Source organism: Cavia porcellus, unplaced genomic scaffold (assembly GCF_034190915.1).
Source record: "Cavia porcellus strain 051 isolate PalLab524CR breed Dunkin Hartley unplaced genomic scaffold, mCavPor4.1 scaffold_27, whole genome shotgun sequence".
Lineage (NCBI taxonomy): Eukaryota > Metazoa > Chordata > Mammalia > Rodentia > Caviidae > Cavia > Cavia porcellus.
Genome location: NW_026947510.1, coordinates 52,750,838 through 52,766,641, shown reverse-complemented (window position 1 = coordinate 52,766,641; position 15,804 = coordinate 52,750,838). Strand labels below are relative to the sequence as shown.

General features: G+C 59.7%; 1 protein-coding gene and 1 long non-coding RNA gene across 3 annotated transcripts; one reads left to right on the top strand and one right to left on the bottom strand.

Annotated features, from left to right (window-relative positions):
* The first annotated feature begins 849 nt into the window (after positions 1-849).
* Positions 850-15,312, top strand: LOC100729545 (cytokine receptor common subunit beta-like). Its single transcript, XM_063238469.1, is given in 18 exon segments — positions 850-1,001; positions 1,854-2,096; positions 2,881-3,004; positions 3,943-4,130; positions 7,410-7,567; positions 7,646-7,814; positions 8,252-8,387; positions 8,520-8,677; positions 10,171-10,304; positions 11,003-11,168; positions 12,043-12,133; positions 12,288-12,298; positions 12,301-12,344; positions 12,834-12,937; positions 13,543-13,679; positions 13,682-13,822; positions 13,825-14,061; positions 14,064-15,312. Coding segments are annotated over 17 exon segments (2,418 nt in total). The 5' UTR covers positions 850-1,001; positions 1,854-2,020; the 3' UTR covers positions 14,408-15,312.
* Positions 5,641-7,364, bottom strand: LOC134473594 (uncharacterized). 2 transcript variants are annotated; one of them, XR_010043905.1, is made up of 3 exons: positions 6,878-7,364; positions 6,180-6,326; positions 5,641-6,033 (listed from the first exon to the last, which is right to left on the bottom strand). It is a non-coding gene; the product is annotated as an uncharacterized LOC134473594 (long non-coding RNA). The 2 variants fall into 2 exon arrangements; XR_010043906.1 differs by having other exon boundaries at positions 5,641-6,326.
* Positions 15,313-15,804: the final 492 nt, after the last annotated feature.

The window sequence follows — 15,804 nt, the reverse complement described above, 5'->3', positions numbered from 1 at the left end:
GCAGTCTCTGTTCTCAGGGGGTCATTCATTCACTCTACACACAGTCTGGAGTGTCAAGTCTGCACCAGAGCATATGCAGGCTGCAGAGATGTGAACTAGGAAAGCACACAAGTGCACGCACGTGTGTGTGCATGTGTGTGTGCGCGTGTGCATGTGTGCATGCGCATGTGTGTGTGAGAGAGAGAGAGAATGAGAGAGAGAGAGAGAGAAAGAAACCCACGGGAAATAAAATCAATTCCAGCCCACCCTGACCGTGAGTTATCAAGTGACAAGTGTTATTCCATTTGGTTCCTTCAAACTCTCTTTGAGTTTGGTAGATAATTATCTCCAAGAAACAGGTGGGGCCTGGAGACAGGGCCAAGTGACAGGAGAGAAAGTGAACCAAGTCCCACAGTAAGCAAGACTACAGGTGGAAGCCAACAGTGCCTGGGAAGATCAGAGAGGGCTGCCTGGAGGAGGCTCTGTCTGAGCAGAGACTGAAGCCTGCGTAGGAGTTCACAGAGAGACAGAGCCAGTTAGCAGGAGCAACATTTGATGTTATGGCTGATACACTGTGTCCACTCGAGCAGTTTAGAAGTTTAACTAAAAGACTTAGCAGGGAGCCAGGGTTGTTACTTTGTAAATATTCTCACCCTCTGCAAGAGGAGGAGACAGAGATTTTGTGCTATACCTGCTCTGGAGCCAGGACTGAAACCTCCACAAACAGTGAGCTAAATAAACCTTTCTTTTCTTCATTTTGGGTGCTGGGTATTTTGTCCCAGCAACAAGAGAAAAGTAGACAAGACATTTGCAAAGTAGTCAGGGCTGGAATAAAAAAGTTATTATCTTGGCGCTCACAGTTCCAAGAAGTGGGGCGATGCCAGTGAGAGGACTTGTGCATGGAAACAGGCTCTGCTTCCTCTTTCTGGTTCTGTTTCCTCTCGACAGCCGACAGCCGACAGCCGCAGAGGCTCACAGCCGTCTGGAGGCTCCCTGAGGAGTAGTCCTGTCCTGCCACAGAGGTAGGGCTGGTGCGGCCCCAGGGCTGGGGTTTCGGGCAGTGAGGGGGGCAGAGGGGACAGCTTTGGGTGCGGGAGCTGAGGGGAGCAGCTTGCTGGGGAGCTGAGGGGTGAGGCACGGGGCTGAGCTGCCCGCACTGCAGGGGTTCCTGGCAGCATTGAGGGTCCACCCCGGATCACAGTCCTGAATTTAAGTGGGTTCTGCTGGTTTGGCCAGGTTAGAGTTAGTGGAATCCAAGATGTGGGTTTGTCTAGAGATAGAGAAAGAGGGGACGAGTTGGTGGGTGTGGCTGGAGAGGAGAAAGCTCCGTCTCTGTCCCTCCTCCCTCCTCTCTCTGCTCCCCCCTGCCAGCAGCCACAGGGTTTACAGCTGGCCCCATTGTGGCAGTTGTCCCAGTGTGTGTGCAGGTGTGCAATATTGTGTCCTCTGTAGGTTTTAGGAATTTAAGGAAGGGCAGATGCAGATCTGACTCTTCCAGTGACATCACCAAGTGACCTCCACCTGTTCCGGGCACTGGGAACGGGCAGGGCAGCCTCAGGCCTGGGGGAGGGCAGCGCACAGAGTAGCTGGCATCATGAGGTATGGCCCAAAGGGATCTGCGCATCCTGACAGGCACACAAGCCTCTTTCCACGGGAGGAGGACCCCCCAAAGAGACTGGGGCTCAGCACCAAGCACTGGGTACAAACCCCAGAGCAGAGGATGCAGCCTGGTTTGTAGCAACCCCGGGCAGGTGAGGGAGCAAGAGCCAGAGAGGAGGAAGCAGGAGCCTCGGTCTCCCAAACGCCGTCATGGCCTTTTTTCTGCCATGCAGAGAGGGCCGAAGGTCCCTACTGGCCTGTATCCAATTTCTCAGGTCCAAGGGAGGAATGGTTGCTGCTGGATGGAAAAAAAGCTGGTGGCGTAGGACACCAGCCGTCCCGACTTGGCCGCAACAGGAAACTTCTGGGCAGTGAGGGTGCCCCTCTGTCCATAGCCAGGGCCCACCAGCCACCCACCTGCAGGTCCAGAGCCCACCAGGAGATGGCGCCCTGCCCAGGACTGCTCCTCATGGCCCTGCTGCTTCTGTGCAGGGGGCCCAGGGTGGAAGGCTCAGAGGGTGAGTCTGAGGCTCCTCCCCCTCACCCCCCACCTCACTCCTGACCCCGCCAAGGTCAGCCCCTGGACCCTGTAAGCTCCTGGACACCCGCAGCTCTCCCTCCCTGTGTCACCCCCGTCTTTCCTTCAGGCCTGGTCACCTGGGTCCTCTTCGGGGCTCCCATATACCCTGCTCACCCTTCCCTGGCCCCTGCGAGCAGGACCGAGTCCCTGCCTGCCCACCTCACTGTGGCACTTGAGGGGCCCACCTCCTGGGGGTCTACTCTGCTTCCTGGAGGCCTCTGGACCCCATTGCTGGTCTTGGCCTGAAGCTTCCTCTGCAGCAGCCTGTGCGTCTGGTCGTCCTGGGGTGCTCCTGGGGCTCCAGAGACAAAAGGGACCCTCTCAGTGCCCCCAGACACTGGCTTCTGTCACCACCTCAAGAATGACAGTCCCTTTTCCTAACCCAGGCCAGACAGGCAGAGGACAGAGAGCAGCCCAAGGGTGGGCCTGGTGGGGCCTCTCCTGGGGTGGCACCTGAGGTATGGGGGTGGGGTGGGGCTGTGCTGATATGTGTCCCCTCTCCAGGGCAGCTGTCCTGGGGCCAGCACACAGGGCCCAGTAATGGCCTGGGGATCAGCTGTGTTTCTGTGAAGAGAGGGGTCCTCAGCCAGAGCCCCCACAGAGCTGCCCTGCCCAGGGCTCTGCAGGAACCGGGTCCCCTCCCCAGGGCTGTGCACCCTGGCGATGCGTGGGGGTGGTGACAGGGGCCGGAGGGGAGGGTGACCCTCCTGCCTCTCCTGCAGACACCGTCCCGCTGCAGACCCTGCGCTGCTACAATGACTACACCAGCCGCATCGTGTGCAGCTGGGCGGCGGAGGCGGCCGCCGAGCAGCTCATCAACGTGACCCTCCATCACCGGCTAAATGCGTGAGTGAAGGGGACAAGTGGGGGAGGAGCATGAGCTGCTCTGTCTGGGGTGCCTGGCTTAGGGCTATGGGGTTGCAGGGGTGTGGCAGGGCCAGTGCTGGGTAGGATTGGATAGCACGGGACAGAGACAGAGGCACCAGGAGCTCCAGCCAGTGCTTGCTGGGCTCTGAACCCTCCCTGCCAGGGCAGTGTATCCCCATCCCAGCTGCTCTCTGAGGCCTGAGCCCAGATCCCACAGGTCATCACTGCCACCAACGTCCCCACCTTCCCAGTGTCACTGGCACTGCGGTCTCCCGGGATCACACCCAGTCACCTTGCAAACGTGCTGGACGCCCTTCTAGATGTCAGTGCTGACTGAGGCACCAGGGCAGCTCCCACCTCGCGTCCCCACAGCCCCCCTCTCCAGGCTCCTGCATGGCAGCTTCCAAGGCTTCTCTGGGGACCCCCCTCACTTTGGACCAGCTCTGTAAGGCCCCACCCCATGACTTCAGGGTGTCACCCATGAGCCCCTTCAGCTGACTCAAGGCCACTTCTCAGCGGTCTGTGACCCCACCTTCCCTGCAGTGCCTCCTCCACGTAGTGACTCTCTCTGTCTTTCATCTTTGAGCCTCTGCCCCTGCCTGGTGGGACCCTCCAGGGTCCTGTCTCGGGCTCACAGCACTGCCCCTGATTCTCCATTCTGGGTTCGCCTTGGTCCTATTGATATCACACGGCCTTCTCCCCAATTTTACTCACCCAGGAGAGGGTTTCCCCTACTCCGTGCCCCCAGGGGTTTAGTGGGTGCCCCTCCTACCAGGTGCTGGCTCTGTGGGTGGGCACCTGCATGTGCAGGGATCACTGCTGGCCCCTTGCAAGGCCTGGCACACAGTAAATAATGAGTGAACGAATGACTCCTATGGATCTGGGTCGGATCATGAAACCCTGTGCTCTCTCCACAGGAACCAGTCCCAGCCGGTGTCCTGTGAGCTCACTAAGGACATGCCCTGGTCACGCTGCCCGGCTCCTCACTGTGTGCCCAGAAGGTGTGTCATTCCCCACAGGGGGTTCAATGCGCTGGGCACCGTTTTCTCATTCCTGCCAGACCGGCCTCTCAATGACCAGCTCATGGTGACGCTGCCTCGGCATGGTGAGAGCTGGCGCCCCTGCCAGGGCTGGGTCCCTGCACAGACAGCGGGTACCAGGGACAGCAGGGCTAGGGCAGAAGGACCAGGCAGTGAGTGGCCGAGGGGTGGAGACACTGTCCTGGATAAGTGTCCTGTGATGGAGCCGTTAGAGCAGGTGTGACAGGAGAGCCACAGCCAGGCTGCCTGCCCGGCCCCGGCTGCTGCCGCCACCACCCAGCCCCCAGACCCCACCCTGACAGCTTCCCCCCAGGGAGCCCGGCCACAGGTTCACGTGGAAGCTGAGTGGCCACGGGCCTCTCATTCCTGCCATGGTGCCTCGGTGGTGAGGCCCGTGAGGGCCAGCGGGGTTCCCAGGCCTGGCCACCATCACAGGCCCAGCCCTTCCTGCCCTTCAGACACCGAGCTGTCACCTCCCTAGGCCCAGGGGTGCACTGGGCTCTCGGAGGCCAGGACACCAGCAGGGTTGGCTGGGTGCGCACGGCCATCGGCAGGACGAGGGCTGCGTGTGCTCCCGGTGGCAGGAGGAGCGGCCGGCCCTTCACTCGCTGGGCTCCAGGCAGGGCTGTTCCGTGAGGCTGGGGGGAGAGGGGTTCCTGTGAGTAAGGTTTGGGTGCCAGGCCAAGCCCGTGTGTGCGGCTGGTGTTGGGGGAGACCGCGACTGTTGTCCTCTTCTCCAAACAGCATCAGAGAGGTGCCCCCGTCACTGCCTTTCAGCTTCACCCCAGCCTTTTGCCCGAGGCCTCCCTGGTGGCCCAGGCAGATCTGTTCCCACCTCAGATCCCGCCCTGGTCCTCAGCTCCTGGCATCGACCTGGGATGCTCTGCTCAACCTCTTGCGTCGGCCACGGCCTGGGGAAGCTGCGGCCTGGACAGGGCAGGGGTTTGACCCCTCTGAGACAAGCTGCTCTTCTGGGATGAGGGGGGTCCTCCCCAGGAGCCAGAGCTGCAGCCTGAAGCCCAGGAAACACCAGACACTGTCCTGTGTGCTGCGTGCAGGGGGCAGCGGGCCTGGGCCATCGGGCAGGCTTCCCAGAAGGAAGGAAGCAGCTTTGCTGCTGAGCACTGAAGGCCCTGGAGGAGCACGGGGAGGGAGGCGCCTTCCTGGCAGGGTGGTGGTGCGTGCAAGGGCCAGGAGGCTGGGCGGGCAGCATGCTGGGAAGACCCTGTCACGGTTCCCATGCTGGATAATGGAAGGAAGAAGTGGGGGCACAGGCAGGGCCTGAAGAAGGACAGGAATCCCTGCCATTGCAGCACTGATAGAGGGCCAAAGAGAAGTGGTTTCGCCTGCATGCCAAGCTGGTTTCTGCTGTGTCTCCTCCCTTGCCACTGTGATAAGAAGGCCATAGTAGTGACACACATCGGCCAGTGGGCCATGTCCTATAAAACGTCATCCATGGACACAAATTGGATTTCATTTTCGTGCATGGCCAAAGCTGATTCTTTTTTTTTTTTTTTTTTTTTTTTTTTTGGTGAAACTGAACCCAGGGCCTTTGCACTGCACTGCAGCCACAAATGTTTCTTTCATTTTTTATTATGAGATACAGACTGAGTTGCCCCGGCAGGGATTAAATTTATCATTCTTCTACTCAGTCTCCCAAAGTGCTGGATTATGCCCCTATACCACTATCCACGGCAAGATTATAGGTATCAGTTATAAAAAATTATATACAAGTTCTTCCCAGCTCTCTGGCCATACAACAGCTGTGGGCAGATGCATCCATTGGGCCAGCGTGACAACATGTGACCTAGAGGATTGTGGCAGATGTCACATGTTCAGACGCTGAGGAAGTCAGGCCAGGCGAGGGGGGCAGAAGCAGAAGGCAGGATTCTGTGAGAGGAGAGCGGGGCTGCGGTGGGCGCTCAGCAGCCAGCGGGATTCATGGAGAGGAAGAAGCCTGGAGGGGACCTGGCAACCAGGAGGGACAGAGGAGCTGAGTGTTTAAATGCCGGCCACAGCACAGACTCTGTTCCCACACTGGGCACACGGAGATTCCAAAAGGGGACAGGGGAGAGCAGTGAGCCATGTCAGGGGACAGAGAGGAAGGCACTGACCACACGGGGACAGGTGCGAGTCAGGAGACAGTTCTGGCCACTGGAATCTTGTAGGTGACAAAGGAGGACACAGACGGAGATCTCCTCTCCCGGAGGTTCCCACAGGCGAGATCATGGGCATTTCCCTGCCTCCATCGCTTGCTCCGTCTGTGAAATGGGCCAGTAGAATAAAACGACTGAAGCCCCATTAAAAGGTGGAGCTGGCCCCGTCCCCCCAGCTGGCGGCAGCTTCCTGGAGCTCTCCGCTGAGCCAGACGCCCACTCCATGTCGGGCCTGGGCTAGGGATGCTGGGATTCATGGGCGATGCCTGTCCTGGCGGGGAGGAAGGAGGTGGCAGCTTGCTGTGCACCTGCCATCATGGGCGAATGGCCCCCGTGGGGCTCTAGCTGGGACCTGCTCTAACCCCCACATCCCGTGACCAGCATAGGACGCTCACGTGCTGCTGTAGGATGCTCTGGGTGTGAGTCATGCCCGGCAACAGGAAAGAGCTCCTCGAGCCCAGAGCCACGGCTGGGGAGTGCAGCCTCTGTAGGAGCCCAGGAGGTCCCAGCAGGGTGACTGAGCGGTGGACAGTGACACCTGGGAGCCCCAGGACTGCACATGCCGGCAACCCTCCATTCTTGCCTTCCTTCCTTCCTTCCTTCCTTCCTTCCTTCCTTCCTTCCTTCAATTCTCCTTTCCCCCCTTCCCCTCTCACCAAGCAGCTGCACGTCAGGCCTGAAGACAGGAAAGGACGGCGAGAGCCTCCCCAAGCCTCTCCTTTACCAAGGGGGCAACATGGAAACCACAGACCCTTCCGGCACCAGGGATCGTGGTTCGGGCTTAGAAGGAGGGAAGAGCAGGGACAAGGAGCAGGGATCCCAGAGGCTCCTAGAGGGGAGACACTGATGCTCATCAGGGGCCCTGGCTGGGACCTGGAGGTGGGAGAGGGGGCAGCAGGAGAGGGAGGCGTGTGACCGCAGTGCCCTCTGCTGGGCAGGAGGTGGCACTGCGGGCTGGGAGGGGAGGCTCCACAGAGAGCTGAGTCCCAGCCCCTGCAGCTGTCACTGCTGTCACAGTCCAGCACACAGTGCTCAGGTGGAGTCCCCAGGCTGCACAGCGAGGGTCCTGCTCACGGTCCTCAGCTGCAGGGCAGCGCTGGTCCAGGGACCTGTGTGTGTCCCCCTCAGACAGCAGGCCGCGTGTCCCCATGGGCAGCCTCACAGGCCCTTTGCTTCCTGTCCCTACAGTGCAGCCACCTCCGCCCCAGGACGTCCAGATCAACACCTCTGGGGACCAAGTCTTGCTGACCTGGAGTGTGGCCCTTGAGGGTCCCCACACGTCCTGGCTGTCGCAGAGGGACCTGGAGTTTGAAGTGGTCTACAAAAGGCTTCACGAGCCCTGGGAGGTAGGACCCGGACTAAGCTGTGCCCAGCCCCGAGGGACACATGGGCAGCACCCCCCACAATGTTCCCTCTCTCCTCAGAGTGCCAGCACCCTGCACTCCAACTCCTCCCAGGCGGCCCTGGGGCCCGAGCTCTTCCTGCCTAGCAGCACCTACGTGGCCCGAGTGCGGACCCGGCTGGCCCGGGGCTCCAGCTTCTCAGGAAGGCCCAGCCAGTGGAGCCCCGAGGTGAGCTGGAGCTCGCAGCCAGGTAAGGGATGCGATTGGACCTGTGCCCCTGGGCAGGGCAGCTCCTTAACGTCCTGTGTGGGGATTTGAGGCCACACCGGTGGCCTTCCAAGCCAGGGTGCTGCATGTGCTCCCCAGCATTGGGGACCTCTGACCCGTCAGACTCCAGGTCTGATGCACATTCCGGGTCAGCTCCTGCGAGGTTCTACCAGTGACAGCTGCAGTCATCACAGCAGCTGCGTCACCGGCCACCATGCATCATGAGGGCTTCACTCATGAAGACCGTGCCATCCTTGGGAACAGATTCCTGGAGCTGTGGGCACGGGGACTGCAGGGCCACAGTGCGGGCGGCATCTGATCACATTATCCCCAAGCTCGTGGTCTCCCTGTGGTGGTCACAGGCTGTCCCCACAACCATGGTGTGAGGGAGGGGAGTGACCAAGGGCTGTCTCCACACAGGGGACCAGGCCCAGCCCCAGAACCTGCAGTGCGTCTTCGATGGGGCCCACACGCTCAGCTGCTCCTGGGAGGTGAGGTCGCAGGTGACCAGCTCGGTCTCCTTTGGCCTCTTCTACAGATCCAGCCCGGATGCAGGGTGAGTGTCCCTTTTCCGTCCCTTCCTACTCTAGCCTTGGCATGCCCAAACCTCCTCCTATCCCCCCTGCCCAGCTCAGGTCTAGCCCTCCGTGGTGCCCCTGCTCCCTGACCCCAACTGTGTGCTCCTCAGGGAGCAGGAATGTCCCCAGGTGCAGAAGGAGGAGCTCAGTGACATCTACACCCACCATTCCTGCCAGATCCGAGTGTCCAGCTCCGAGCCTCACAGCCAGTACACTGTGACTGTGCGTCCGCGGAATGGGGAGAAATTCATAAAGAGCTCAAACCACAGTGAGTCCGTCCTGCTTCCCTGTGGGCTGTGGGGACCGCATGGGGTCCTTGGGTCACCCAGGAGACCCAGGCCTCCTCAGCCTCGGTCCTTCTGTTGGTCAAGAAAGTGAGAACATCCACTGAAAACGAACAGTAGTAATTCAAGTGTGTGTTGGAAATCATTTTAACATTTCATGGCTTCATTTGATGATGAACCAGAATGATTCTGAAAACTGTCCCCTCCTCCGCCGTCTTCACTGAGTTTTCCACTTGATTTTAAGGCCCTGTGTCCTGAGCACCTCTTCTCCGCTCCTCTGCCCTCCCTACATTGCCCTGGGTGCCCAGTGGTCACTTCACAGGGCCGTGCTCCCCGGCTGTCCCCCTCCTCCCCTCCTCTCTACCGGGCTCATTCGGCCAGTGACAGAGCAGTACCCTTGCGCTCCTCGCCCTGGCTCCTTCTAAAGCGTGTCTTGTGCACCAGCCGATGCCACCATCTCCACCTGTGAAACCTGCTGATTCTAAGTTTGTTTCTGTGGTGCTTTGCCCCAGCCTGAGCTGGCCACGCCCTTATCCTGGCCCTGCCCCCTTGATGGTCTCCCTCCTTCCGGCCTTCCTCTTCCTCCAGCTTTGTCTCTGTTAGCACACGGGCCAATTGTGCCCCCCACTACCCGGAACCTTCCCAGCATTCCTACCACACAGTCACGCCCCATGTCCACAGTGCTCTCCAGGCTCATGGTCCCTCACAAGAGGGGGCATCTCTGGGCATGCGCCTGCCCCAGGGACTTTGCACCTGCTCTGCTCTCTGCGGGAACACTTTGCCTTTGAATCTGCCTGGCTTTTCCCTCCCCTCCTTGAGACCTTTGTTCCAATGCCACTCTCTGCGAATTATTTTTGGAAAATTGTATTTTCACTTGTTCTGGCTCTGGCCTCTTTCTCCACCTGAATTTTCCCCAGTTGTAATCATCATCCACACTACAACATACTTCTTTATCGTGCTGGCCTTCACAAGGGGAGAGATTTGCGTTATTAGCTGCAACATTCCTGTGCCTGGCTCAGGGCAGGAGCTCAGGAATGTGCGTGGACTTCAGCTCTGATGTGTAAACTCCTGCCCTGGGAAGTCGTGGCCTCTTATCTCGGGGCTCTATCCCAGCTGACAGCCCTGGAGAGGTGGCTCTGTCCCACCTGGCTCAAGCATCCTTTTTAGGAATCATGGGTCAGGAAAACAGTGCCTGTCGCCTAGCTTCAAATTATATGTCAGCACCCCAGCCACCTCCTTACACTGCTTAAAGCCAGCTGAAGGCTAAGAGCAGTGGCCTAGCCAGCTCCGTGCATGTGAGTGCGTGGGTTAGCAAAATGGAGATACTTGATCTTTATTCCAGGAGAGCTGTCCAGGTGGGCAGGACCAGGTGAGGCTCATGGGAGCAGAGAGGGCCCCTGTGATTGGCTTGGACAATAGAATGGCCCGCTGGAGGGTGGAGGTCATGACCACCCCCTAAAACACTTCCTCCCTCCAGTCCAGATGGAGCCCCCAACTCTCAATGTGACCAAGGAGGGAGAGGGCTACAGCCTGCAATGGGAAGAAATCAATAAAATCCAAAAAGGTCTCGAGTTTGAGGTCCAGTACCGGAAAGACACGGCCTCGTGGGAGGTGAGTGCCTGGCTCAGGGGCAGGCAGGGGAGAGGGAGAGAGCCTCCCAGGAGGACCCTGCCCTTAGGGCTGGCCACAGAGGTGACTGGCCAAGAGTCCACCTCTGTGAAGACAGTGGTTGCAGTCCCATCTCTTGGAGTAGAACCGAGGCTCAGAGAGGGGATGTGACCAGGCACAGGACCACAGCGAGGCTGAATTGCGAGGGACAGACACCCTAAGGGCAGGTTGGGTGGACGCCCCTGAGATGAAGGTCCTCCTGAAGTCACCAGATCCTAGGGACTTTGCCTCCATGGAAGCGTAGCTGCCCCCAAAGTGAAGTCTGTGCAGACCCCAGGCTCCTCAGAGCCCCAGGAGGGCTCAGAGGTGACCTGGAGGTTGAGGACAGGTGGTGGGGAGGCAGGAGACTGAGCAGTGTGGACCGAGGAGCAGGCTGGGCACCTGAGCTCCTATCTCAGATTGCAGCCCTGTCAACCTGCTCCCCAGCCTGGGTATGCAGGGATTCGGGTGCACAGATACCTGAGAGGCACAGGAGTTTCCAACAGGTGGCCAGGTGGAAGGCCTCTGTGGGGTCTGATCCCTGCCTCCCCTCCTGTGCTGTCAGAGGCTGAGCTGACCCAATAGGGGACCAGCGAGACAAAGGAGGGGAGGCCTGCACCCCGTACCCAGCCAGGCCTCAGCCTCAGCCCCTGCTCCCACAGAACAGCAAGACTCAGACACGGAAGAACGCCCACAGCATGCCCCTGCCACCCCTGGAACCCGCTACCACCTATCTGGCCAGGGTGAGGGTCAGACCCATCCCCAAAGATTCCATCAATGGGATCTGGAGCGAGTGGAGTGAGGAGCAGCGCTGGACCACGGACTGGGGTGGGTCTCCTGGCTCCGCACACCACTCCTGGGCAGGGGGACACCAAGGGGGACACCTGTGCTCTGGAGGGGAGGCTGCCGGCATCACTACACCGCCTTCCCCTCAAGAGTCCCTAGGCCCCAGGGAGTGTCGCTGGTCAGTGCACACTGCAGGCCAGGGTCTCCCCAGCCCGCCCCCTTCACACTGGGCTGAGCCCCCAGGAATGAGGCCTTAGGTTTAGTTAGCTTCAAGGCAGCCACTGCCCAGTGACTGGTCAGCCTGGGTCTACTGGTCCATGTACCAAAGATATCAGGTGTCCAGCAGCCCTGGGGTGGACCCGGGTGAGACTGGGACGGCCAGTCCTGCCACCTCCGTGCACCTGTGGTCTGAGTGTGCCCCTGGCCTCTCCTCATGCTGGGCACCGCACACACCTACAGTGTGAGGCGCTGGGCGCTTCAGAGCGAGGATGGAGGGGGCGGGAAGGCACAGGGTCCCAGGCAGCAGGGACAGAGCAGGGCCAGGGAGAGGCCACAGACAGGCAGAATCAGGGCTGGATCTGGGAGCAGGCCACGGGACAGAGCTCGTGGGCCCGGCTGGAGGCTCCTGAGGGCCTTTGCTTGCTGCCGCCTGCCCAGTCCACCTCCCCTGCCCCAGTGCTCCTGCGGCCTGTGGCCCAGGGCCCAGGTTGCCTCCTCAGGACGTCCTGACCCTCCTGTGTCCTGCACTGGAGACCTGTGGGGTCAGACCTGTCCCCTCTCGTCTCCTACCTATGTTCTCCCTACCCAGCCCCCCAGTGCAGGGCCTCCAGACCAGCACAGGCCCACAGGGGCCCTGGGGACCCACCTCCGCCCACCTTGCCCTCCACCCTAACTGCTCTCTTCCTGCTCCCCCCAGCGCTGCCCACCTGGGTGCTGGCCCTCGTCCTGGTCTTGGTCACCCTGGCCCTGCTGCTGGCCCTGCGCTTCTGTGGCCTCTACGGGTACAGGTGAGGCACCCAAGGATCCCAGGAATGGCACAGCCTGGCTCCCTCCTTTCCTGCCCTCCCTCAGCCCCTGGGCCTCAGTTTCCCCTCTGCACAAGGCACGGGAGCAGCTGGCCCTGAGGGGTCTGGTGACTGTCCCCTCCCTGGTGTGTTCCAGGCTGAACAGGAAGTGAAAGAGAAAATCCCCAACCCCAGCAAGAGCCACCTCTTCAAGGTAGGACCCACATGCGGAGCAGGGCGGGCCTCTGCTTCCGGCTCTGCACACCCCCTTCTGTCTGTTCCCCTGCTGCCTGGTGTTGGGGCCTCGTCCTGGGAGCTGGGGAGCCGGGCAGCTGGAAGTAGGTCCCCGGGGCCCCCTAGGCACCTGAGGAGCACACACCCCGATCCCTGCAGAAGCTCTGCCTGGACCCACACAGAGACCTGAGAAATGGGGCCCCACAGCCAGGCTGAGTCAGGAGGGGCAGCAGCTCCCAGGTGATGGGGTGGTGGGAGCCAGGGCCCCGCAGAGGTGAGGTGACACTGGGGATGCCAGCGTATTGCCAGGATCCCTGTGGGCTGGTGGGCAGCTCGGCCCACTAGGCCTCGCGATCAGTCCTGACCATGGGCATCAGTCCCATGTCCAGGGTCGCTGGATTTCCCCTGGGCTGTCCTCTCCCCGCCACCCCAGGGCCCCACTCATAGGCCATGTGTCCTTCTCCTCCAGAATGGAATCGCTGGACTCCAGCTGCCAGACAGCAGGATGGCCTTCATTAGCAGGAGCGCTCCTTCCTGGAGCATCAGAGGCAGTCTCGTCCTTGAATGGGAGAGGTGAATGTGGGACCTGGGGCTCCTGTCCCTGTGGAGCAGGGGGCTGCCCCGTGTGCTCATGAGGGGCTGGAGGAGGAGCCTGAGGCTCTCTGTGAAGAGGTCCCAGGAGGTGGCTTTGCACTAAAGCAAGAGGCACTGGATTGCTCATGAACTTCCTAACCCCCAGGTCAAGGCAGGGGACATATAGGTGACCTGGCCTGAGGCAGGTGACTGGCCCAGGTGATTTCCCTTATCCTGCTCTTCTGTACCCACCTTGCCTTATGTACATGACTGGGTGCAGACCCCCCAGTTGTCTGCAGTTCCCAGTGCCTTCTGGATACCTCCACATGGCATTTGTAGGGGTACAGTGAGCTTGGTCACCCAGTGGGGTCATTTGTGACTTCTCAGCCTCCAGGTCCAGGTCCTGGCACCCGTGATGCTGATGAGAAAAATCTGCCCACAGCCACGGAAGTGACCCTGACTTCTCCCTGCAGGTTTTACTCCAGTCTGTCTTCCCTCAGTGTGGAAGACAGCTGGTGCCCCTCACCCCAGGGTGGCCTTACTGTCAGCCTGGAGGGACAGCACAGTCACTGTCCTGTTAATGTTTACCCCTCTGCTCCCCCCAGGGTGTGCACTGCAGATTCCCGGGACAGTGAGGTGTCACCTCTTACCACAGAGGACCCCAAAGTTGTCTGTGATCCTCCATCAGAGCCTTGTCCTACTCTGGCCGCCTCAGACCTGACCCAAGAGCAGCCCCCAGAGCCCAGCCAGGCCCATCAGCCCCCCAAGGCCGGCCTGGGAACAAGCTGGCCACCTTTGACTTCAACGGCCCCTACCTGGGGCCGCCCCACAGCTGTTCCCTGCCTGACCTCGAAGGCCAGCAAGGGCCCAAGCCAGCACTGCCAGGCTCCTGGAGTACCTATGCCTGCCCCCCGGGGGACGGGTGCAGCTGGTCCCCCTGGCCCAGGCCACAGGCCAGGCCCAGCCTGCCCCTGGGGAGTGTCTGTCTGGACCTGTCACCCAGGGCAGCCCCTACCTGGAAGCTGGGGGTGACCCTGCCCCTCCTGCATCTGACCCTGGAAGCCAGGGACAGGGCTCAAAGGATGGCCCAGGGGACAGCCCAGTCATTCTTCCCACAAGATCTGGGGCCCTGAGCACCCTGCTGTTGCCTCTGATTATGTCACCACTGCAGACCTGGCGCTCACCTTGTCCACAGAGGCTTCCTCTGTCCCCCTGGCTCCCTTTCCAGGTCTCTGCCCAGGGCTGTCTGATGAGACCCCTGCAGCCCCCACACCTGGGAAGCCAGGCTTTGAGGGCTACGTGGAGCTCCCTGCAAGCATGGAGCCATTGCCCAAGTCCTTTCTGGGCAGTCCTGTCCCTCCTGCATCCAGCAGCCCTGTTCTGAGCCCAGGGACTCCCCGGGGTGATGTGTCCCCGTTATCTCCAGCCCCTGAGGGGCTGCTTGTCCTGCAGCAGGTGGGGGACTCCTGAATCCCCTCCAGCACGAGCCTGCCAGCTCCCTCTCTGGCTATGCCCTCTGCCCCAGGAAGGGGAAGCTCAGACTAACACCTCTCAGCTAAGCGGCCCCTTAGCTGTCTCAGGGGTCAGGTATATCCTTCTTCTGAGTGATGAAGCCATTGTGGGCTCCGTCACCGCTCTTTGAAATGATGACAAGCCGGGGAAATTTGGCTGCCATTCTGCCTGAGCCAGGGCTCAGGTCCAACCCTGGCTTCTTCTCTAGAGTTTTCTGTGAGTCCACAGGGCATCGTGGCCACGAGCAATGGTTCTTATGCTTTACCACACATCAGAGGCGACCTCAGGTTGGCAGAGGTTCCTGGTTCGTGTGTCTCCCAGGAGTCTCAGCCAACAGATTGGCTGGTGCTATGCTCTGGGCCACCCTTTTGAGAGTCCCTAGAGTTTCCATACTGGAACAGGTAAAACTGTTGGATCGTGGCTCACAGGAGCCTGGTGACAGAGGACTGCCTTAGGACAGTGACACCATTCTGTTATGGCATTATTGATAAAGCTGGGTATGTGTCATTATTTATTTGTTAAAATCCATCCATCCTACCACACCAAGAGTGCTCAGTGCTGTCACCTGTGGATTCTGGGTGACAATGATGTGGTACTGTGTTTCTCAGTTGTCACAGATGTTCAGGTCCCTGCAGACAGCATGTGTTCCAATCCTAATCACACCACGAGGAGGCCCGAGTGGACTCCGCCCTCATGACTGGGGCTGGTGCCCTATCTCGGACACCTCACAGTGATCCTCATCCATTCTGCTGTGTGAGGACAGAGGGAGGGGGCCCCCTGTCTCCCAGACACTGGATCTGATGGCACTTTGGCTCCCCAACCTCAGGAACTATGGGAAATAAATGTTCTGTGTGAGTACCCAAGTCATGACACTTGGATCAGAGTGGCTAAGATCACCATGATGCAGGCTGGGGGGCAATTTGCATGTGAGGGAGTCGTGGGGGCCCTGTGAAAGCCCTGCAGCCCTCTCAACATTGTCGTGAACCCCAAAGTGCTTTAAAAAGTAGAGTCTTTCCAAGAGGTAGCATAAGAATCCTGTATCTCCATACTTTGCCTAACTCTAGGTGGTGCTGGTGACCCCCCCTTCTCCAATCTTCACCAATCTGGTGGAGAAAAAATAGCATCTCACTTTAATTCAATATGCTTTGTTATGAATGAGGATAATCTGTTTAATGTGCGTCTTTATTTTTGGAGAGCACTTATTCAAGTGACCAGAACGCCCCCCCCCCCAAGTTCTTATTGATTATTTATGATGATGGTTAAGACTTTCTCTGGCATCTCTGGCCCTGTGGAAGCTGAAGCCTCCCTTCCTTGAGCCTTCTGCTTAGGGCTGCCTGAGGGCCCCGTTTCAGGGC